The following is a 23,763-nucleotide window of genomic DNA, read 5'->3' on the forward strand; positions in this document are numbered from 1 at the left end:
ATTGAAGATTATCTTAAAAAGGAGCAGGAAGGGCAAAGAATTGCTCATAATCGGATTGATGGCGAACAAAAAACAAATTTTTATTCAAGCTTTTCATGTGCAAAAAGTCTTTGAGGGATCCAGACTTTTAAAGATACCATAAAATATGTCTTTTTAATTTACACCTTATTTATCGTATAAGCTATTTACTGGAAGCCCATTAAAGATCCATAAATGAGATATGCAATCTTATCTTGTTCTCAAAACTATTATAACTTACTATTAATAACCAAGCCCTATTACTTAAAAAGAAATTCAAATAATTTCCCTAGACAATACCTATCCGATGTGTTTAATGACCATGCAGAAATGTTTTTTACGACAGATAAGCAGAAAGCTATTATTTTCGATGACGTAAAGTTTCCATTTTGGGAACCTTTTGATAATTATAATTACATTGAAACTATTTATTCTGTTTACCGACAAAATAATAGAAATTCCAAAATAAACGGTTATCGTCTGGTTTTAATTATTTTTATTGATTTTTGTTAAGTTAAGTCATATCATATTAAGATTATGTTAAGTTAAGTCATATCATAGCTTATGTAGAAATGATTTTAGTAACTTAGAACCCTTACCAAGCCTTACAAACTAATTATAACTTTTAAGTAACAGTAGAGGTCAAAGTTACGATAGTTAAGATTGCAATCTTTTCACACTCGGCTCCAGAAATTCAAGGGACTCTTGGTTCACCCAATTTTACGACTGCAGGGTATTTAAAATGTAAAACTTTAAGTGCGACTCACCTTTAAGAGGGGCTGGCATCGGTATTGGTATTGGTGTGCGAGTGTCTGGCTGCCAGCGGCTGCATTGGTGTGCGTGTGTATCTGTGAGTGCTGCTGCTGCATCTAAAATCTAGATGATGACGATGGGAACGATGCTGCACATCCTGGCGGCCATCTTTTCGACTGGCAGAGTTAACTTTTTAAGCCGCCTCACATGTTGTTTTCACCGTCTTTGTTGTAGTTTCTCGATTAACACTTCGGCTGCATGGTTTTGTATATGGATAAATTCGTTATAGACGTGTTTTTTCAAACGGTTTTACGACCGAATTGATATTGTTAAAGTGATTTACTGCTGGCCGTGCGCACAAATCAAGTTTTTTGGCTTTATGATTCGTCGAAAACGAAATAAATAAATAAATAAAACCAAAATTAATCGACGGAAGCCCCGCAAAAAAAAGCTTTTGAAAGTGGCCCACGCAGGCGGCAAATAGCAATAGTTGAGAAATGAGATAAATAATGGATAAAAAATCCAAATTAAAGTGTAATAAAAAAAGAGGTCTAACCACTTTTTTCCCCAAACAGCCGAACAGCTGAAAAAACACAAAACTGTCGACGAACCTTTTGGCCATTTCCAGCCGGTTTGCGGGCAGAACAAATAAAACGGGGGAAAAAAAAAGAACTGATGAAAAGTTTAATAAATCAGGAAAGAAAAATAGAAAAATCCGAACCAGTTGCAAAGCGCCAGCAGCTGATCTCCCCCGGAAAAACTGAAAACTCAAAGCGCGTCCACACAACCTGAGCAAAGGACCTGCAGCCGGGCACTGAATTCCAGGAGCGTACCGCCTGCCACGGACGTCAACTTATGTAAAGCCGACTGCCAACTGCGAAACTTCGAGCCGCGCACGAGGCCCACATCGCTTTCCCCACACTTTTCCCCATTTTCCGGCATTACTGCCGAAGTAAGTGCGTGCGAGCGAGACGCCAGCAATGCAATTTTGCGGGCCAAAGTCAGGCAGTTAACCAGCAGGCTGGTCCGCTTCTTCTTCTGCCTTCATCCTGCTGCCTGTAGCTGCCCCATCAGTGTGTGAGTGTGCGTGTGTGGCGCCTGCGCACTGATCGCACAGCTGACGGCGGTACAGGAAAGTAGCGGAGTTACCTCGGGATAGGGTAGGAGCCAAAATAAAATATCACCAATTTGCAATATTTCTACCAAGAAAATATATAATTCAAATTAAATAAATCTAATTTAAAAACAAAACATTGCAAATATTTCTCTGATTAGCTATATAACTTATGATGATTTTATAGACAAGCCAGAGTTAAAAACTAAGCAGAAGCCCTTTCCAATATGGATATACATTATAAAGTCGATTTTAGATATATTGAAAACTAAGTACAAGAGCTATTCACATATAGTATTTCTAAGATAAGATAAAATCATGCTACAGAATGATCTTTCCCATTTTTAGACTCATAATAAGTAATCTGGGAAAACAACCTATTGACACTTGAGAAATTTCTTTTGTTTTATGTATGTAACAACTATAAAAAGTCAAAATAAAAGTTATACGAGGGTGCTAACCAAGTATCTTCCAAGCCATGCACATTGAGTTCAAATTAGGGTGGAAGATATATCAGTGGCATCCCTGATATTTGCTTAGCTTTAAGATGACTATAATCATTATTGAAACAACCCTTCATGTAAGTGTATTAATTACATTTTAAGGGTAAAAAACTTCCGGTTGACAAATTCCACCTTACATAACCATAACCCGATAAGATTTTAGGCGCCCAACTCTGAACCGTCCCTGGAATCGGAGGTTAACCGCTGTTGCTAGGCGCCCGACGCAGTCCCTCCTCTGCCGACGTCGGCAGAGCTGCGCTGACTGCAGAGCCAGCTGATTTCTGTGGCAGCAGAATGGAACGGGGGTTTTCCCGAAAAGTAACGGCTCTTTCGGGGAAAACTGTTTTTTCGTATTGATTTCGGGGCGCTGCATGTGAGATTCCCATAAACAATATATGCATTCTAAAACAGCCAATGAAAGGAGCAGGGAAGAAGGGTAGTGGGGAAAGGGGGGAGCAGAAAGAAGAAGAAGCAGAAAACAAGTTCTAGGCGCACAGTGGGGCAAGTTTAGAAGTGACCACTGTGCGGCAGCCGATGCGATTCTAAATTCGCATTTGCAGTAAATGTGTTCTCGCTCTTCTCATTCTCTCTGTGGGTCTCCTTGGTCTCGCAGTAAACCAGTTTTTGTTGGAAATTCTTTTTTTATAGCTTTTGCCACTTGCCACCAGACCAGAGCAAAATAAATAAAACAACAACAAAAAAGTATTTCACAACTTTTGTTTGCTCGCTGTTTTTTTTTTGTTGTTGCTGTTTCGCTTCTGTTTATCATTCACTGTTGTTGCCACCGTTTGGCGTTTACCTTTTGCACAATCTTCGTTTACATGAAAGCGGCGACACGCGACCAAAGCGACACACACATTCGCACTAACACCTACACACCCACACGCGGACGGGGAACGCGGACAGACACACGGATACGGATACGCAAACGCGGAGGTAACGGTAACGGAGAGAGAGAGCGAGCACGTCCAAGCACGTCCACCCGCAACAACAAACGAAGAGCATCTGGGGCAGTGTTGCCAGGTGACACGAGTCAAGGCCCCCCTTGGGTATTTATCACTAAAAAATCCAGATGGTCCCGATGAACTTGAAGAAGTGCGCGCGCAGTTCAAAAGGGCTGACACTTTAATGACAGGTGTAGTTAGTTATTGCTCAGTTTTACTAAGGGAGACTTTTTTGTCTCCGAGTAGCTGCAGCTCGTCGAAATAATTACAAAATACTTCAGCAAAAACATTCCTTTATTAAATTAATAAAACAAGGATTTATTTTCAATTAATCTGAACAAATGCAAAGGGGCATATCTATTTTTTTATCCATTACCCTACTGTTATGGCTAAACATTATTCCCCCTGTTTAAAAGAGAAATTAATTTTCAAATTCGTACAAGCCAAAACGTTTAAATGTGTGATTTGAAAGTCGTAAATGAAATTGAAATTAAAATTGGCTTCAGTTGCAATTGCGCGCCAAAAACCAATACTGGCAGCGCTGTTAAAAAGCCAAAATTTGCCACCTGACAAACTGGTATTATCGATAAATTGGACCAGGGACACAGTATACTCTACTACTTCCGCGGCTGATTCAAATTTCTTATTGATAAGAAAAAATGTTTAGCCTGAGTAAAATGGAATCGACTTATATAAACATAAAATTAATATATTTAGCATTTTACAGAACTTCATAATTCAACTAAATTTAAACTAAATTTAGGTATAAAACAATGTTAGGCCTTAATTAATATCTAAACATTAAATAATAATTTAATGGAATCGTTAGTTAATTATATTTGTTTTATAAAACCAAAGTAACAGAGAATTACCAGTAAACAAAAAAAAAACAATATTGCAACGGGCTTAAAGTTCATTTAATAAAAACCGTTCTTATGCTTTTGGTTAATAACAGATATTTGTGTTTTAAAAGGAGCTTATAGGATATTTGAACGCAGGGGTTTCTGCTTTGGACTGTTGGACCAAAACGTACATTAGTTATGTAAAAAGAAGCCATTTGAAGGCGCAATAATCTCCCGAAATTCGTGCTTAAAAATATAATATACTCATAAAACCGTATGCGAGGAATGTGTTACAAATGCCTAAAAGGGTCCATAAGGTTCTAACTAGTGGAAACTCTTGTGGCGTCACAACAACATTTCCTATTCAATTTTTAATACGCTTGCCTGAATGGGAATCTCATTCTAGATCAATTTGCTGATAGAAATGAAGAAATCATTTGCGAAATCATTTCTAGCGTTCAAATTTTATTCAGTTTTGAGTTGTAATCCGTTTAATTATCTAGAGAACTAAATTTGCACGTCCGGCTGGCCCGGCCTTTGCTATTTTTTCGACTTACTTCGGGCTATCGTCGGCCATCTATCCCTATACTGCTGAAACTCTCGAGTACTGATTTGACACACGTCGAATCTTTTTCGGACCAGGTCCGGGGTCCAATAAAAGCAAGGTCTTTCTCATAACCAAAAATATTAAAAGTTAGTGATAACTGCTATATATAAGATTGCTCCGCCAGTCCTCCAACAATTCTTCTATCTGTGTTTCGTCCGTTAGTTGGCTTGACCGTCACCACGAGGGCAGGAGTAGCTCCCAGAGATCCTAAGGATCATAGTAGGGTGGGCACTTCTCTATTATTTTTCCATAGTATATGGGAGTGATATAGGCAAGTGTATCCCTCCTCTTTTTGTTGTTCTTTTTTCCTTGCTCCTCCTTACCTAAAAATTTTTTAAAGACCAATTGAGAAATTTTTAACGTGGCGGTTCCCCATTAATGTCTGACGCGATATTTTCCAGCTCTTGTTCCAAACAGATGATACTTTCTACAACGTAATGATAAAATAATCAAGCACATAATTTAAATAAAATACACTAATGCCTTTCGCATGCGATAGTGGCAGCAATCGGATGAATATTTTTAGTGTGACCAACGGAACACAGCGATAGTAGGACCGCTGATGGGTTCACAAAAAATACATACAAAACAAGCAACGGAGACTGGTCCCACTAAATACATACATGTTGTAAGACGGGTAGTTTCAAAAAAAAAGTTGGACGAGTTGGACGCGTATCTCTTTGTAACGGATCTCGGAACGCCGTGGGAGTCGGAAAGTCGGAAAATCGCTAGACGCGTGTTCGCTGCGTTGGTGTGCGTGCGTGCGTTTGCCAGTGTGCGTGTGTGTGGGTGTGCGAGCGGGTGAGCGAATAAATAAATAAATAAATCGCCAAGTCGGGCCTAGAAAATGTGCGAGCTAATCAAATAAAATGCCCCCGTTTCTGGCCAATTGAGAATTGTGGCTAAACAGAAAATTCGACGGGAGTTCAAGTGAGTGCCAATTGCGGAGACAAAATGGCTGCATTTCAACGCATTTAATTTACGGGCAACGCAACACAAAGCGGAAGAGAGAGCGCGAGAGAGCAGGACGGAGAGGCAGTCGGAGAAGAAAACACAAAAGAGAGATAGAGAGGAAAGGAAGGAGACAAAGAGGCTCGAAAAAAAGTAAACATGCAAAAAACATGGTTAAATTAGCTTAACAAAATAGTACAATCTTCAAGTGTTATAAATTAAAAGATTTACCAAAATGTTTTATTTATTTATTTCAAACATTTTTGTAAACATATCGATTTGTTTCTATTGTGGCAACAACAACTGTCCTAAAAGCAACAATAATTAATTTAATGCATTTCGTTGCGTTTGCGCCGCAGCTGTCTCTCTCTCGCTCTCTGTTTGCATTTGTCTCTTCGCTCTCCTCTTTGCGCTTGCCCACTGCCTTTGTGCGAGTGCGAGCGAGAGGCCAAGACCCGTTCTGTTGTGATTTTCTGTTTGCTTGTATTGTTTTTGTTTAATACTTTTTGCTTTCAATTTTGTTTTGGTTTTTCGCAAGAAAACTAGTTTTCATAAAAAGTATTAAAAAATCCAGTGACTCAAAAAGATTTCTTACAAAAATGTATAGAAACAGAATTAACATAAACAATTATATATAAAACAGAAATTTGTATATTTTTTTACTTCTTACCGGGAAATTATTAAAAAGAAAAAGTGCCAGTGTATAATATTTTCTATTTTACCTTTAGAAAAACATCCAGTGAATAAACACAGAAAATAAACATATAATAAGTTGATTTTTTATTTTCGCTTTTAATTTATTAACGTAAAAATATTGGATTAAAATAAAAAATAAAGAAAAAAGTGTACGTGACAAGAGCCCAAAAAAAAGTGGAAAAAATAGCGAAAATAATTCGTGCGTGCGAAAAAGTGCTGCGAAGTTTTATGGCCCATGCAAAAAGTGCTAAATTTGTAAATGGCATGGAAAGTGCAGAGCTCTGATTAAAAAGCCGCGAAGAGTGGAGCGTGAGGTGCCCAGAAACGCAACCAACTACTGCCAAAAGGAAATTATTATTAAAGTTATTAAAACCAAACAACGACCCCCGAAAAAAAACTAAACAAACAGAAATTTGTGCTAATTCTGTTTAATCGAACACCATCCACGTTGGATCCCCATCGCATATAATGTCATCAAAATGTATTTTCAACATTGTATTCGTATCGATCATTTTCATCATCATCGTAAATGGTAAGTTTCGAAACGATCTTGTTTGAGTCTGCGATTAGCTAACAAACTATCTGTTTAGCAATTTACAATAAAGCTAATTTTTTCTTTTCTTCATGATTTTCCGTTAAATATATCTAAATTATTAGTGAAAGAAAAAATTGCAATTGAGTTTTTTTTATAAACTGTTGATGCAGTGCATTCTCTAATTTTCAACTTTTCCATAACTTTTTGACTGATAATTTGAATTTAATTATTCGAAAATGATACGTGTAACAATTATAAATATATGTTTTGTATTTATGTACCTATAAAAATACTTCTGGTTTGTTTGCCAACGTTCAAAATACATCCACAAAGGCTAGTAAAAAATTCGAGTTCCTTAAAAATGTTTTATGATTTAAGTGCTACAGTATTTTACTATGCACTTGAAACACAAGAAACAAAAGAAACCACAATAATCAGAGCTTAAAATGAAACACAACACAAGGGAGTTGCAAATGACCCATAGACAATAACATTGAAAGAAATGCTCAATCAGGCGGAAACAAAGTTAACATTTTCACCCAAGAACCCTTGGAGCAACAAAAATAATTACGTACTTTGCCGGGATAATTGACGAGAGAAGGATTTCAGGGGAGGATATTATTTTAAGGGTGGAGCAACCGGAGGTACTCTTATAATTTTAGTAGACAATTTGGGTAATTGTATCTCGGCTTTTTCCCCCCAACTATTTTCCTTCGGGGGTATTTGGTTATTAAACAAATGGGGTTGCTCATGTAATTAATTTAATTTCGCTTTTGTCACTTCAAGTGAATCTACAGAACTTATAATTCTTCTAACGATTCAGAGTATTTGCTGTCAGTCTCTGGTTGCCTTTTACTTTTATTCTCACTTGCAGGTGCCAAGGTTTCCAATTCACATGACTCCCATAACTTTATATATAAACTTTTCACATAAGTAAGCTACTCATTTACATGTATGTATCAGATTCAGATTCTACTTATTTATTTCTACAAGGCAAATCCATTGTTAAAGCAGAAAGAGCGAAAAAGGTAGAAAGCATTGAGGTGAGTCATGAAAACCTGAGTAAACCTCTGCCTCTGGGGACTCATCCATTTTTATTGTGAAATAGTCAGCTAAGGTGGAGAAAGGGGGATTTACCCAATTTTTTGAAACAACATACCATTTTTGAACTTTAAAAAGACAGAGTTTTAAAAATATATGAATATTTGGATGTCTATTTATGCTAGATAAATATTAACAATTTAATTAAAGCATAACATACTATTATTAAACTATAAAAATTTTGCGTTTTAAAGATATTAAAATATTTGGATGCCTATTTATGTAAGATAAATTGCCACAATTTAATAAAAGTTCAAATTTAAAGACCTTGATAAGCCGTGTGACTTTTTTTTCGCCACTTTAACTAATTTGTTTGCTTGGCAAGATTTTCCTTAGTTCAACATTACGAAATTCGAGGCGGGGCATGGCTCACAAGCACAGGAAAACAACCACATCCACTCTTGGCTAATTAGCCAAAGTCAAGCAACATGAACATGGACAAAACACAGAGATGGAGGGCCAAGAATCAGACGGCGAAGAAGACGGCAGAGTGGCAGAAACGAAAACTGGTTTATCCACTTGGCCGGCTAATCTGACAACAAAGAACGAGAGCCCCAAGAACCGAGAATTGAGAGCCCAGAGCCGAGAATCAAGCTGAATAGAGAAGAAAAGAAACGAAAAATTGCGCTTAGTCTCGGCGAAAAAAGGTCAATGTCTCGGTATTATCTGTCTGGGCAGCAAACATATAAAGATTCAAAATAAAAAATTATATAAATAAATATGCAACAGCTATCGGAGAAATATTTTGCTACCACAAAAACAAGCAGCGGAAGCGAAAGATATATAAATGGAAAAGTATTCTCGAGAGCAACAGTTTTTATATACAGAAACAAGATACAGCTGGGAATTAAGATAAAGATACTCTATCTGTATCTCAGTTTCAGCTTAAGATTGCGGCTACTGTTTTACGTAACTTTATCTGCATCTGTTTGGTTTCGTTTTTATCTCATTTTGGCTTTATGATAAAATAAAAAAAGTAGTCTAGTTAAGATTCAATATTCCGCTCACAAGTGAAATGAATTTCTAGAGTCACATCTGGCTTTTTCTGGTTTTTATTATTATTATTGATAAGCTGTTGACTAAAAGTTCGTTCAAATATAATTTCAGCCAAACAAAAAGCTGTCATAAATCATATATGAGATGTGGTTAGAGGGGCTGTGGGGGGAATATGGAAGTATGATAGGGCCCAGAACAATGGACACTTTGCCCGGGCATTTATGCAATTTTCCTTTGCTTTATTTCCCGTACGTGCCAAGTGCAACATAGTAAACAAACAAATAATGAAGCCACCAACCAAAACTAGAGATGACAACGTGACCGCGGCGGACGAAGAAGTTCGTGCTGTTTCATAATGAACGGGTGAAATGACCCAAAAACTGTATGGTTTATTTGGAAAATCCCACCCAGATGATATACGCATTTATCCTATTTTTGCTGTCGTATCTGCCAGCTACATTTGTATCTCTCATTGCAAAGTGAGTGTGTTACTATCACAAGTCGCCAGGCATGCGACTGACATTTATTGTTCGCCGAGTGGCAACCAAATAAATGAAATATAATATATAAAACAAAACACATACACGTATTTATATGCGAATGTACATGCGGTGAATAAATCCCTTAAGCTTGTTGAACGACTGAAGCGCATGGCACTTCAAATTGATGAGTAGCTTTAATGAAAGGGCGTGACTCGATGTAAATTGCCTTCTTCTAGGACGTTACACATGCGGAGAAATGTAAATGGGTTTTCCGAGGGTGAAAGCGAAGTAAACGTCGTTATCCTGGCAGGTGAAACTCGCGTTCGCAATTTCCCATTTCCCCCATTTGGCTAACCGACTTAAATGTTATGGCGTGCGCATTTCAATATGTGCCATTCATTATCGTAATCCTCAAATGTCATAGATATTTTTGCTAATCCTTTTGGAAATTCGTAGTATTATTTTATACCATATACATATAAATTAAATACTAAAAATTTTAAATCATTTTATTTAATGTTTTTTATTCTGCCGAAATTAAGTAAATAAAACAACGATTAATAAACAAAGATTGTAAACATATTTTGTCTTCAAATATTTTACCTAGGTTTTAATTTTTGCTAATCCTTTTGGAAATTCGTAGTATTATTTTGTACCATTTACATAAAAATAAAGTTAAATACTAAGAATTTTAAATCATTTTGTTTAATATTTTTTATTCTTCATAAACTAAGAAAATAAAATAACGATTAATAAACAAAGATTGTAAACGTATTTCGTCCTCAAATATTTTATCTATTTTTTAATTTTTACTCAGTCTCACAATAACTCAAGCAAAAATTTGTTTTTAATAAAGGGTGAGATTGCATATCACTCTGTCTTCCGCTGTGAATCACTCTGTGTGTTTTTCAAAATAAACTTTAAGACATGGGAATGCTTTTCTGGACTCCTAAAGCTATCTAGAGTATTTAAGATCAGGGCTTCCTGCTTCCTTTGACACCCTGAATAATGTGTGTTTGTTTAGCCTTTAATTCAATCGGGAAGCCCAGAGTTGGCCACTAAATGTGCGCTTAAATTGGATTTTATGTGAGAATTATGCTGCCTCATTATGCCAAATGGCCTAAATAACAATCAAAGCGGGACTTCTCGCATGGAGGTTGGTAAAATTTAATTAAATTATTAAAGTTACTCGGTAAGCCACAGAGATACGAGGGGATACATAAACAAACAGACGAGCATCAGACAAAGGCATAAAAACTTTTCTTTTCTTTTCATTCCTCTTTCCCCCATTTCATCTCCTTTTTTTTCACCGAGTCAAGTTGCGAGGCATAAACAAACAGAAGGCAAACGATTCGCCAAGACGGAGATACATTATGCACAGACGCAGCTACAGATACAAGATACACCATACACCATGCAACACACATACACTATACTACACTATAGCCCGACAAAACGAACGGAGAAACAAACAAATATAAAACGGGGAAGCGCAGATAAAGGAGAAAACTAAGAGAATAAGACCAAGTCAAAGAACATTTTCGTGTTGGCATTCGCTTTTCGCATTCAAGTGCAGATTCACATTCATTTGACTTGGGCACGAAATTATGTGCATATATACCTAAATATGTAGGAGCGCAGTTCGTCCTTTTTAGCCGCAGATATATATATTTTTCCAGCAGATGAATAGGTGTGTTTTGGCTATCGTTTACCTCCTGTTTTCCTTCACATTTAAATAAATTAAATATGAAAACCTGCAAATAACTGCTGGGATGTTTAGCCAACAAAAGTTTCTGGGCATAAAGAACTTATATATTATTTTAATGGGCGTCTACTGCTTTGAACATTAAAGATCCTTCAAAAATTAATCATATTACATATTATAGATCTTATATTATTAAAATCACATTTTCTTTAGAAAGATTGATTTTTTTAATCAGTATATTCTTTATTTGATCCCAACTTCTTATCTTGTGGGAATAGAAATTCTGGTTTAGAGAGATTTCTGCCTTTCGTTTTCCTCATTGTTGCGTCTTCATCTTTATGCGTTTTTCCACTTTGTCTGGCCCGCAATTTTCTTATTGTTGCTCGGGGTTACGACGTCTAAACTTGGGTGGAAAACTGGAAACGGGTTGTGGGGAGGTCGATGATGATGATGATGGGGCGGCGTTCGCTTTTATTTTTATTGTGTCTCCACTCTGCCACAGAAGTCGACATTTTTATGCTGCGTGCTTTTGTGGTGGGGTGGGTATATAACATCATCCCCCTGCGGATGCGCCCCTTTAGTCCCCGGCTTTTCCGGCGTTTTTCGTCGGTGTGCCAAAGTTGATTTTCATTAGTTTTAATGCCGCTCATTATGTTCGGGGTCTGTCTGTGTCTGGAATCTCTGTCTATCTGGTCCTTCCCTGCCTGTGGGGCACAAACAATCCGTACTCGCATCCCAGACAACACCGCGCACGCAGATTGCTGCCAATAAAGGCAAACTTTTGCCAAAAGAGTTGTGTGTGCGTGTGTGCGGTTAAATATTTCATTTGCCACTCCGGGATTCAGATATGCAGAGGAATGTTCATGGATATGTAAAGTTTTCTCATAGATGGTAGCTATCCATTTTGATGGGAGAAAAGTCAGAACATCAAAAATATATTCAAGAGTATAAAAATATCAATATAATTTACTTAAGGAATTTTTACAGAAGAGGGAAACATAGAAACAGAATATCAAAAATATACTCAAGAATATAAAAATATCAATATAATTTACTTAAGGAATTTTTACAGAAGAGGGAAACATTTTACTCTTTGGTTTTTAAAAATTTATATTTCCTACCTTTTTCTTTAAATTTATTAAATGGTCTTAAAATTTTCAGCTAACATGAATTGTGCATAAAAGTGTATGTGTATCTTTATACATGTTGGAAATGCAAAAGCAAATAGTTGCAGCAATTTTTCGCCATTTCATATATCACATGTCATGCTTCCTTTTTTCCTTTTCTCCTGCCAATATAACTGGATTGATATGCAGCAAACAAATATTAAACAATTCCACAAAAGCATCAAAAAGGCATTTTATTTTGCTGAAATATAGGTATGCCACTGTCAGCATTTTTTGCCCAATCAAAAATGACGTTAAAATGTATTTGCATAAAAAAAAAATAGCTAGAAATAAAGTGGAATAAAATTTAGAAAAATGAAAACACTTAAAAAAAATTTGTATAATGCTAAAAAATTTGTAAGTTTGTGGAAATTTAAAATGTTATTTCTGCAAGTCACTGTGCTTGCATTAAAAGTCATACCCATAAGAACTAAATGTGTTTACATTTCACAACAGTTTTAGTAAGAGGAAAATAAAAATGTTCTTTAATGTTTTCTGGTTGATAAGAGTACCAGACTGTCTTAATTTAATCAATTTGCCTAATCATTTTAATGACTTAAATATTAATTAAAAATGTCTTATCAAGAGATTCATTTTTGTGTCACTTATTATAGTCCAAACCCAAAAGTCGTATTGAAAGACTCTTCCGAAACCGCAAATCTAGTCGTTCGTAAATCTCCTTCACTGATAGTTTAATCTTCTTTTATATTCCATGGCATTGATTTTGTCGAACTGACAGATTAATAGATACACCAAAAGTAAATTATTCCGAACCGTTGGGTCATTTGTCTGCACATCGGTTTAGGATTTGTTGAACGGAATAAAATGAATGGAATCAAATTAAAGAGACGTTGAAAATGTCCACAATAAAATGTTGCCCTGCAGAAACCATTTTACAAATACATGTACGTTTGCACAAACATTTATGCATACAAAAAAATATTATACAAAAATCGGACCAAAAGCCATTAAGTCAATGAATGGGCAATGTTAGAGGTAGGTAGGTGTACTATCCATGCTTCAGTTCATTTAAATGTGATTTATATACCATACACAGGGTTGTCATGGGTGATGGGGGCACGTAGAAACCGAAATGAAAAGAAACGAAAGTGTAACAATCTGAGTGGCGTTTCCTGCAAGAGTGCGTAGAGTTTCATAATCATTTTCACCATTGTTATGATCGTAAAGAGACCGTTACGGACAGGCAAATTGCTCTTAATTTGGAAAATATATGTATTCCAATACATATACTTACATTCAATAATGTAGGATTTATAGGTATATAATTGACCATACCTATGTAAAACCAACTTTACAAGTATGTTAGCCGATTTTGATTTATTAGACAACTGCAACCCTTTTTGAATGCTTTGCTCAGCCTGCGGTTCACCACCAAAAAACCACCCTTCAAATTAACCCCAAATTTGCCATACATAATATTCTGTCAATTAAATTGTGCCCATAACATTAAATAAAAAATGTATTTAAAATATCTAAAAGGAATAAGCAAAGCTTGATAGTAACAAAAAAGGTCAACTAAAGGCTTTCAGAAATCTATATTTTTTTAAGAATTCACTGAGTAAGCGGTTCCTAATCAAAACAAAATAAGACAAAACACAATAAGTCAATTAAATTCTTTCAGAAATCTGTATTTTTTATGAATTCGCTGAGTAAGCGGTTCTTAATCAAGATCTATAAATTAACTTGGTATTCGCAAGGCAATTTTAAATTCACCATAGAAACATTTTCTTTTTCCGCTTTTGTGGCTTGGTTTATGTGCCTAAAGCTAAAAATAATGTCCTGGAAGAGACAAAAGAAAGCTGCCTTTGTCTGACTTCTCAAAGCTGGCGGAATAAAAATCTAATGAATTAAAAAATGAAATGCCTTTTTTCTATTATTAGACCTACGGTTTTATAGCCGCTGGCGTCTGCTTTGTGCCTGAATATAATGTCCTATCTCAATGCGTGTGTAAAGTTCAAAGAGAACTTAAAATAAATAGATACCTGTAGATGGAGAAATAGTGAGATGAAATAGAGAACAGTTTTATATGCGACATATTTTTTACGGATCTTTTAAAGTATTGGTCTTCTTCTTTTTAAACAGAATAGTTTGTTATATTATTTTAAATATACATAATTGCCCGCATAAGTCAATAAATTATTTAAATTTTGAGTTCATATACCCAAAAAAACATTCAATTTATATGTGTTGTACACATGCAGTTTGTATTATACTTCTATTGTTGCAATTTTTGGGCAGAATATCTAGCAATGTTTTTGAAAATTACGATTTTTGTTTAGCGTTAATTGTACGTGTCAGCCAATTTCAACAGATAATATAGCAAAATATATGGTGCGTAGGACATTGCGAAAATCAAACGAAAATAAAGGGTTACAAAAAGGCATTTTTAGCTTAAATTTATTGGTGCATGAATTTACCTGACCAACAAACATGTCAATACAAATGTGAGCTCAAATAATTCTGTTTTAAATATTGGATATGTTGAATAAAGCCGGCTTAAACCAAATGAAAATGTACATTGAATTGACATAAAGCAGACTATATAAATTTTGATTTTTACCCTTGATTTTCGGTTTAAAATGATAGATATTGGACTTTTTATAAAAATTCCCTTTAAATAAATCAAAGCTGAACCCTTAGTACATTTTTTATTTTTCGCCTGACAGGAAGGAAACATTTTGCCTCCCCATCTCACTTTTCTGCCCTTCACCAAAAACCTGCACTCTGCTTACTCGAGTTGATTTTAATTTGAATACTTTTGCGTCTTTTCTACTGCAAGTTACCCCCTTTCAGCAAAAACAAAAAAAACAGGGGTCTTTTCAGCGCTTTGCAAGTTTTTTTGTTTTTGTGTTTCTTGCATATTTTGGTCCTTGAACATTTTAACAAAATATTAAAAAATACCAGAAAAACTCAGTTAATAAACTTATGATTTTAACTAAAGTTGCCAATTTTCCTTTTTACTTTCAGGTTACGCAAAAGATATTTCTGGAGTTAAAAGAGGTAAGTGCTTTGGTATTTTAATGCGTTATGCTAAAATTCAGAGATGACTAAAAATGTTAAGTAAATAAATAAAATAAAAATAATTTTAAATATTGTATAAAAGTTTGGATTTAAAATTTAAACATTAGGTTAGGATGCCACATAACATTAGTTGAATATGTGTGAAGCAAAGTTATTTGTTTTAATTTTGATTTCACTTTGTTTATCATTAGTGGTGTCTTGATATGAATAAGATGCTGAAAGCATTTAAACCGTTTTCCATTCTAGACGATTGAAAGCGCCGAAACGCGGAAACTGAAAAGGCGAAAAACTGCAAGCACTTTTCGCATTGCGTCCCTTAGTGGACAGACCCCAGTTCCAACTCAATCTTTTCACATTTGTGCATTTTTTAGAGGGCCGCGCATTTGGCCCATTCACACGCCGGCACTTCGGCACGGCTCCCCGTAGTGCAATTTATAATATGTGCCGACAAAGGAAGTCGAAAAAAAAGAGTAGTTGGAAAAATGCCCGACGTCGAGTAGCTCTAGAATTCGTTTAGGCTGTCCCACTCTCACTCGCCGAGCCACTCGAAACCCCGGGCTTTTCCTCATCTCGGCCACGTTTTCCTACCATTTCTCCACCTTTGTCACCTTTTTTTTTTTTTTTTGTAGCCCTTGGCTTTTGCAGGTTGCATCGCCGTTGACTTGTCAGTTGACTGACGGGCAAAAAAAAATAGGGAAAAAATACTAAAAGGAAGAACTGCAAAAGTAGTGCCTTTTATTCCGTTTTGTTTTTCCCGCTCATGCAAATGTTTGGGCAGCACGACAAGGCGTGGCAGCACACACATGTATTAAATGTATATATAGCATAGTATTCGATTTTTTATGATTCAATTTTATGCTTGTAGCGGTTGTGGTTCCTGGCCAAATGGCATAAAATCAATGAAGCTGTGGCGCATTTGGGCGGTTGATGGGTGGAAAATGGCGGCCATTTTGTAGCGCCCCCGCCCAGTCGATTGTCATTATTTATTGAAAATATAGTTTGATGAGTTTTTACTTGGCCAAGGGAACTGTGGTCGCCGCTCTACAGTTGCTACAGATGCTACAGTCGCGCAAACACACCTTTCCCGACCTCCAACCCCCCCCCAACTACTTGTTTTTCCATCGGTTTGGGTGTTGTTTTTTCTGCTGCGGTCAGTGGAATGGCTTTTTGTGTCTGCCTCCACGCTGTCTGTCTGTTTGCCTGTCTGAGTTTGTGTGTGTTTTAAAATTGGTTAAATCAGCAAACTTTTCTCGGACCTTTTTTTTGCTCTTGCACGCCAAGAGCTTTAACTTTTCCACACAAAATTGGAGGAATATTGCATATAATTCGTGGGTTGGCTTTTTTAGAATTCCTTTTGTTGGCTGTAGTTCAATTTAGAAAAATGTAATCAAATTTTTTGATATCGATCCTTACTTATTATAGTTTCTCTACTTTGCGTAAAGTATAAAAAACGATGCACATTTTTTAAAGCAAAATTAATTAAATATACAGAAAAAATGTACTGTATTTTATACAAAAGATCCTTTGCCTTTCCTCCGTTAAAGTAAAATTTTTTTTTGATAGAGAGAAATTTAAGAAGTCATTTGGTTGAATCCAATTGACAATTTACAATGTTCTTTGGCAGCTTAAAATTCTTGATACCGTAGACAACACCTTGCCCTATAAATCGCCCTGCAAATTCACTCGTGTAACAATGAATGTGCCTTTATCACTCCACCTAAAAAAAAGAAAAACAAAAAATACAAAACATAAAAAACCGTCTGCGGCCAACAAACTATCATCCATTTCTTCCGCTTCATATTACAAATCTTCTGCTGATACGATTATGTGGCGGCCTTCTAGACATGGCAAAAAAAAAATCGAAATGGGAATGGGAATGGAATAGCTTAGCTATATATCCATGTGCCTTGAAGCGAGGGGTCATAAAAAAGCGGAAAAAACTTTGCTATTCCGTGGGGTATGACCAGTTAATAGCATTTCCCCCCGGTTACGCCCACGCAATCGACACAGTGTTCAAGTGAGTGTGTGCAACAGCTTCTGCTCTTTGTTTTTTTTATTTCTTTTGCGGACCTATATACGACTATCTTCCCCTATTCGCGATCCGGACCTGGAGTTATGCAGTTTTTTATGGGACGCCAGATGAGGGGAGTATGAAGAGTTGATTGCACCACCGGATGGACAGCAAAAAATTGGAGCAAAAAAGGGAAGAGCCGGTTGGAAAAACAAAAACTATCTTGAAAGATGAAATGGTTATGTGAATGAAGTATATGCAAACGAATGTGTATGATTGCTTGTCGAACTGATTAGTTTTGCGCTTCGCTGATTTAACTGAAAGTGAATAAAAAATGTGAAGACATATGGTAAGATTACTCTTTATTTAAAATATACACAGTTTTGCCGCTTTTTTTCGTACCTTTCTTCCTTTTAGCTTTAGTGTCAAATAATGTACATACACAGAGAAAATATTCAAGTATGCTCTTGAATTGAGAACATTCGTTCTCAAGTGGAAGTACATTTTTGTATCTAAGTTCTCAATATAAGAACGAAATGAGTTTATTTAACATATTTTTAATAAGTATAAAAACTATAATAATACCACCAATTCAACTTGATTTGATCAAAATTAAAACATTTTCAAATTCAAAAATGTCGTTCTGTTTTTAAGAACATTTTCAATTCAGATGAGAACGTAAAAATTTTCTGTGTGTACCAATTTATAGAACTACCTAAGATGGGTAACTTAAAATTTCTCCTAGTACAGAAAATTTCCATATATCGTACTATCAAAATCGTTAGTAGGCGGCTTTGTTAGCTTGCATGTAAGTGGAACCTGTATTTGAAAAATAATTTCTTAATCCTAAGCAGCATAACAATAATCGCTGGACTGCTTTAATTTTCCTTGTTTCCAGCGAATTTTCATCTGCTTTCCTTGATGCACCAAAAAAAATTGTGGTTCTGGGAAGCGGATTGCAATACTCAGCAAACTAAAGAGCTGCAAACATTGCGCTTGAAAAACTTTCCTGTTGCTGGGTATTGTGCACTTGCCATTTTTTTTTTAATTTTCCCCCCTTTTTGCAAACAGATTTGCCCGTATCAGAGACAGAGCAGACATTTCTGGAGTTTGAGCTAAATGCGAAGTGCTGGAAGGGAGCTAAAGCGAATGGGATATAGCCTTCCCTGTTCCCATGACCATCCTGCTATTTAGCCATGTTTTGTTTGTTTTTGTGCTTCGCTGCAGTTTGAGCGCTGCCATTCTCTATAAACCCCCTAGTATTACCCTCCTCCAGTGTTCTTACTCGCTTTGCAGCCATTTTTATCTTCAATACACGCTCATTTACGCCGTCTGATAGCTTTAGGGTATATTCATATCCGTTGTGTTTTTAGACAGGAATACGCGAACTGGGAGCTGAGTAGCTGCGAACGGATGTTGGCACGGCGTAGAGCGATATTTGTGCATTGCCGCTATACATTTCGCTCCTGATTACACTGGCCAACTCAAAAAAATATTATTTAAAACTAAAATATTAAATATGTTTCTAAAAAAAATGAAGACAATAAAACCGCAATGATAACACGTATTCTCATTAAGGATTTTTTAAAATAATTGTGAGCTTTCCTTTTATCGAATTTTATTAGGCAAACATCTTTAGATGTTAGATTGATTCTCAAGTTGGAAATTGAAGAACATTTCCTCAAGCTTAGAATTTTGTGATCAATTTAAGTAATTTATCTTAAAATGAGTGCAGCTTTTCTGAACATGGGTTTTTTCCACAAATGTTGTACTTAAATTGAGTACATCCTCAAATTGAGAATACAAATACTCAATTTTAGAACGTGTATGTACTAAATTTAAAGTTACATTTTTGTTTCTTCTTAAAATACAATGACTTTGATAATGAATATTAAAATGAATATTAAAGTCTATTTAACATATAATCTAATATTCCGTTCTATAAAAATATCAATCAAAAGTTTATATCAGACTTTTAAGGCTAAACTCACCGAAAATATGGAAAAGTGTAAAGATGCTTTTTAATATTCTTAAATACTGTCTGTGTTTTGCTGGCATTGTTTGGCAAATGTTTGGCACAAGACGACGGATAAGCTTCTGTCTTCTTTGCCATACATATTTACTGGAAAATGGTATCTAGATATATCCGTAGATATTCTAAATCGGCTCACCCAAACACGTTGCCAGCATTTTCGCTAATAAACTTTTGTCGCCGGGGATTTAATCAACTTTATTTTATTGTTCACTTCTGCAGCCAAGTCTGGCCCATCCTTTTGTTCGAGCAGCTCAGTCGCGTTTAAGCCGAAAGGACCCTTTTTGAGCCAACAGGATTTTTATTTCATTTCGTGCCCTGCGATGACTGGGTAATATTGAATGGATTTTCGGGGTATTGGCAACATTGATTACCGAATGCGAGCCATAATGCCTTTTTCGACTGCAATTCAGAATCCAGTTGTTCTACCCTTTTTCATCTATAGCCTTGTTAAGGGGTTCTTAAATTGCGCTTTATTGCAGGGCACATTCTGGTTTTGCGCTTTATGAGTCCTTTTGTCAGCCTTTCAAAGCCGCCATTTGATGACGGGTTCATTGGTATCACAAGCCAGTGAGGAAAGATAGATATTGGAAAAGAATTTATTTAAGAGTTGTTTTATATATAAAAACCATACAGATTTCTTAAAACCAACTCCCTAACAAACAAGGACATGCTCTCACATATAATATCAACAGCTTTTATCTATACATACAAAATCAAGATATAGAGAAAAATAAAGATAATCATGATTGGCCTACGCACTTCCTTCACAAATGCGGTCTCATTTCAGTACGGAAATACCATCTAGACAACTTCTCTAGGACAATCTGAAAACTCATTACCCAACGCTAATCAAAGGCACACGCAGTGGGCCAGCAAACGTTTTTATGTTGGGTAATTAGGATGTTGGCATGGCCAACGGGGTGGACCATATGACCCGCCCACGAATAACTCAGTTATCAGACACGAGCTTGCTAATATAAGCATTATACTGCAGGACCGCCTTCGCAAACGAGTAAAAAAGGACAGACCCGACCCGACCAGAACAGAACGGAGAATATAGCCTCACGCAGTGGGTCGCAAACACGCAAGCAAACTAATGTACACAACTTAATTATCAAAGGAAAATCGCAGACTTATGTATGGGATGCTCAATATAAATAATGGCCACCAGACAGGAGACGTCTCGACTGGAGGGGATAAGTTAACGCATCTTTAATGAATAAAGGTCTTTACAAAGGCCGTCTCTTTAGACAAGCAAAAAAGAAAGAGAAAAATTCCAACCCATGGAAAATAAATAGATTTCTTTTGTTTCACTTTAAATAATGATCATTGATTGATTTTAAATGAATATTTTGTAAACTCCCCAAGAAGAAAAAAGGTTTAAGCACATATTTTTAAATGTATAAAGAGGTTTCATTAACTGAAATATTGGTCTTTGTTTAACTTTTCGAAGGTATTTTAAAGTATTTTGAGGTAGATAAAGAGTTTTCGTATTTTAAATTACACATATGCACTAAAGAGTTCTCTTTTGTTTCACACTCTCTAGGGATATCATGAGTATTTAGTTTCAAAATTCACAATGTTCACCATATTTACAGAGCGTGAGGAGAGATATTTGTGCAGCGCTTTTGTAATATTTTGAATACACGAATTTCCATCGAAATACATTATTTATGAAATATTTACTTACTTATTCGAAGGTATTTTAAAGTATTTTTGGGGCAGATAAAGAGTTTTCGTATTTTAAATTACACATTTGCACTAAAGAGGTCTCTTTTGTTTCACACTCTCTAGGGATATCAAGTTTTTAGTTTCAAAATTCACAATTTTCACCATATTTACAGAGCGTGAGGAGAGATATTTGTGCAGCGCTTTTGTAATATTATGAATACACGAATTTTCAGCGAAATACATTTCGTTGATGTATTTTTCGACAGCGGCAGTTTTTCTCCTGCAAGTGGAACAGTATTTTTTCTTTGTTTTGAGTTTTATTTTCACAATTTCATCGTCCACTTGTTTTTGCGTTCATTGCTGTCCGTTTGGCAATCTGTAGCTCACCCTCTTTTCTTTCTGTTTTCGGTTCGATGGAGCATTCGCTGTGTTCATTGTGCTATGCTGCATGTTATTAACCCCGGACAGAGAGTTTGAATTCGAAAGATCGATAAATTACAATCAAAGGCTATGGACTAAATTAATCTGAGCGAAGATATATCCAATTAGAGGAGTCCAACGGATTTTAAACGTTGAATGTGGCGAACTGACTTAAATTGAATTGCTATCGCAAGGTTTTTTTCATGCCATTTTTAATTAAAGCTAAATACTACAAAGTATTTTATCATCAATAATAGATTTCGTAATCGATTTAAAATTCAACTGGTTTAGCACCTTGAATTGGATTATATCTTTTTTGATTTTAATTTTTTTCCAATCAACCATTCGCTGTGTTCTAATTTTAACTTTGTTTTCACCGAATTTCCTTTCAACCCCACAATTTTTCGCAATCAGCCAATTTTTCAGGATTGCCTGCGAAAAGCCAATAAAACACGAAGGGGAAAAACAAATAAAAAGGGAAATAAAACACCCACAAAAGTCACGTTAATACCGCCTTGGCAATTTCAATTTGTGTTTTGAACAATTTAATTTTTAAGCCCGTCGACTGTTGCAGCTTATGGTTTTTCCATTTTAGGGTTGCGAAAAATATCGCCACCAAATACAATCAAAAGCTAAAAATCTATTATTCAGGACCGCCGTTCCCCATTGTTTATTCAGTCAAAGCTGAACGAAACAGAAAAAAAAATAAGTGAGGAAACTTGAAACAAAATAAAAAAGAGGCAATATTGTTGGGGAAAAGCAGCAGGGAAGAGCTAAAAAGTATTGAAGCGCATCTCAGTGAAATTTTCTGTTGTCGTCCAGAACAGAATAGAATGGCAGTGAAACCGGCTCAGGCTTCGGGATATATCCAAAGTGTCAGATGTGGGGAGGAGCTGAGGATTTCCAATTCCACAATTCTCTTGGCGCAAACGAGCAGGCATTCGCCAGTTGTGCGACACAGAACTGAAACTGTCGAGATCCAAACCCCCCTCCAAAAAAAAGGAAAAAAGAAATTAAGTCTGAAACATGAAATAAAGATGAAGTGCCTGTCGAAGAAGCTGACTCAGTGAGTCAGTCAGTCAGTTAGTGCATTTTGGTTTGGGGGAGGAGTTGTCGGATTTCCAACTGGGATTGCGATTGGGATTGGGTTGTGAGTTCCACTCCTGTTTTGTCATCTCTGCTCCTGGTGATGACTGACGACGAAAACAAAAATTAAAATTTGTTTACGTGGCGCATCGTTTTCCTGAGGCAAAAGCAATTACACAGTGGAATATTGTTTTTAGAATTTTTTTAATAGCTATTCCTATTGTCGACTTCCTAAGGGGAGTGCGAGGGAGATGGAGATATGCATGCAGTAAAGTGACTGTTCTCAAGATTGCACACAACAACAGCGCCACCTAGCGCCGAGCGCGTTCATACGGACGGAACGACGGACAAGGCTAGATCAACTCTTTTGATCAAGAATTTATGTATATACTTCATAGGGCTGGAAGCGGTTTCTTCTACCTGTTAGAAACCCATACTTTCAGATTGTTAGTTTACTTATTTCACGCACCACATAGTTTTTTTCCAGTGCATTCTGGGTAAACATCTGGCATATCTTGTCGCTTGAAATCTTTGTCTTTGCCCGACGTTGGTCCGACTATTTGTCTCCTTCAATTTGTAATCATTTAAATTGATTTTTCTTGTCGCTTCTTACTGACGTCGCTCAATCTCCCCTCCACTGAATGCCTCATCCATTCATGCTTCCTTTTAATTGATGAATTTACTGACTGCCATTCCAGACATTGATAGGGATAAGCGTCTTAACCTTTTTATGGGCCCAAACAGCAGGCTGCTGCTGCTGTTTTTCAAGGAAGAGTCTTGTGTACTTTATGCTGGCACTTTCCCTGATCCGAAACTGCCCTTCAAATTGACTTTAGTGGCTGCTGTGGCTGGTCGTTGAACCCATGAACTGCACAAACGAGCAGATTTATGAAACGATGTCTTTCATTATCGACGACGTCAAGAAGAACAATAACCAAGCCCATATACCTGAGTTGAGTAAAACTTCCTGAAGTTTGCCTCGGTTCAAAGCAATTACCTAAATAAAAACCTTAATTAATATTGCATGTCACACACACTTTCGCAGTATATGGGGGACGTAGGACCCGAGTTGCCTGCCTCGAGCA

General features: G+C 36.2%; 2 protein-coding genes across 7 annotated transcripts in view; one reads left to right on the forward strand and one right to left on the reverse strand.

The window, feature by feature from the left end:
* B4 (imaginal disc development protein B4) overlaps nucleotides 1-3,382 on the reverse strand; it is a 48,882-nt gene extending 45,500 nt beyond the window's left edge. The window contains exons 1-2 of one of the 3 annotated variants that reach the window (XM_017084123.4): nucleotides 3,188-3,382; nucleotides 786-1,025 (exon numbers count right to left, since the gene is read on the reverse strand). In XM_017084123.4, the coding sequence (XP_016939612.3) occupies nucleotides 786-804 (19 nt within the window). In that variant the 5' untranslated portion in view covers nucleotides 805-1,025; nucleotides 3,188-3,382. Of the gene's footprint in view, nucleotides 1-785; nucleotides 1,147-3,187 lie in introns of all 3 variants that reach the window. The other 2 variants (XM_017084115.4, XM_070994389.1) reach the window with 2 other exon arrangements.
* A 2,038-nt stretch (nucleotides 3,383-5,420) lies between these two features.
* Nucleotides 5,421-23,763, forward strand: part of kuz (zinc-dependent metalloprotease kuz) — a 92,027-nt gene continuing 73,684 nt past the window's right edge. For 3 of the 4 annotated variants that reach the window (XR_011603637.1, XM_017089462.4, XM_017089463.4), the window contains exons 1-3: nucleotides 5,421-5,711; nucleotides 6,461-6,960; nucleotides 15,402-15,434. Coding sequence is in view for 2 of the 4 variants with exons in the window: in XM_017089462.4 (XP_016944951.3) it covers nucleotides 6,897-6,960; nucleotides 15,402-15,434 (97 nt within the window). In the remaining 2 variants the exon portion in view is untranslated. The remainder of the gene's footprint in view (nucleotides 5,712-6,460; nucleotides 6,961-15,401; nucleotides 15,435-23,763) is intronic. The other variant, XR_011603638.1, reaches the window with a different exon arrangement.

Source organism: Drosophila suzukii, chromosome 2L (genome assembly GCF_043229965.1).
Source record: "Drosophila suzukii chromosome 2L, CBGP_Dsuzu_IsoJpt1.0, whole genome shotgun sequence".
Lineage (NCBI taxonomy): Eukaryota > Metazoa > Arthropoda > Insecta > Diptera > Drosophilidae > Drosophila > Drosophila suzukii.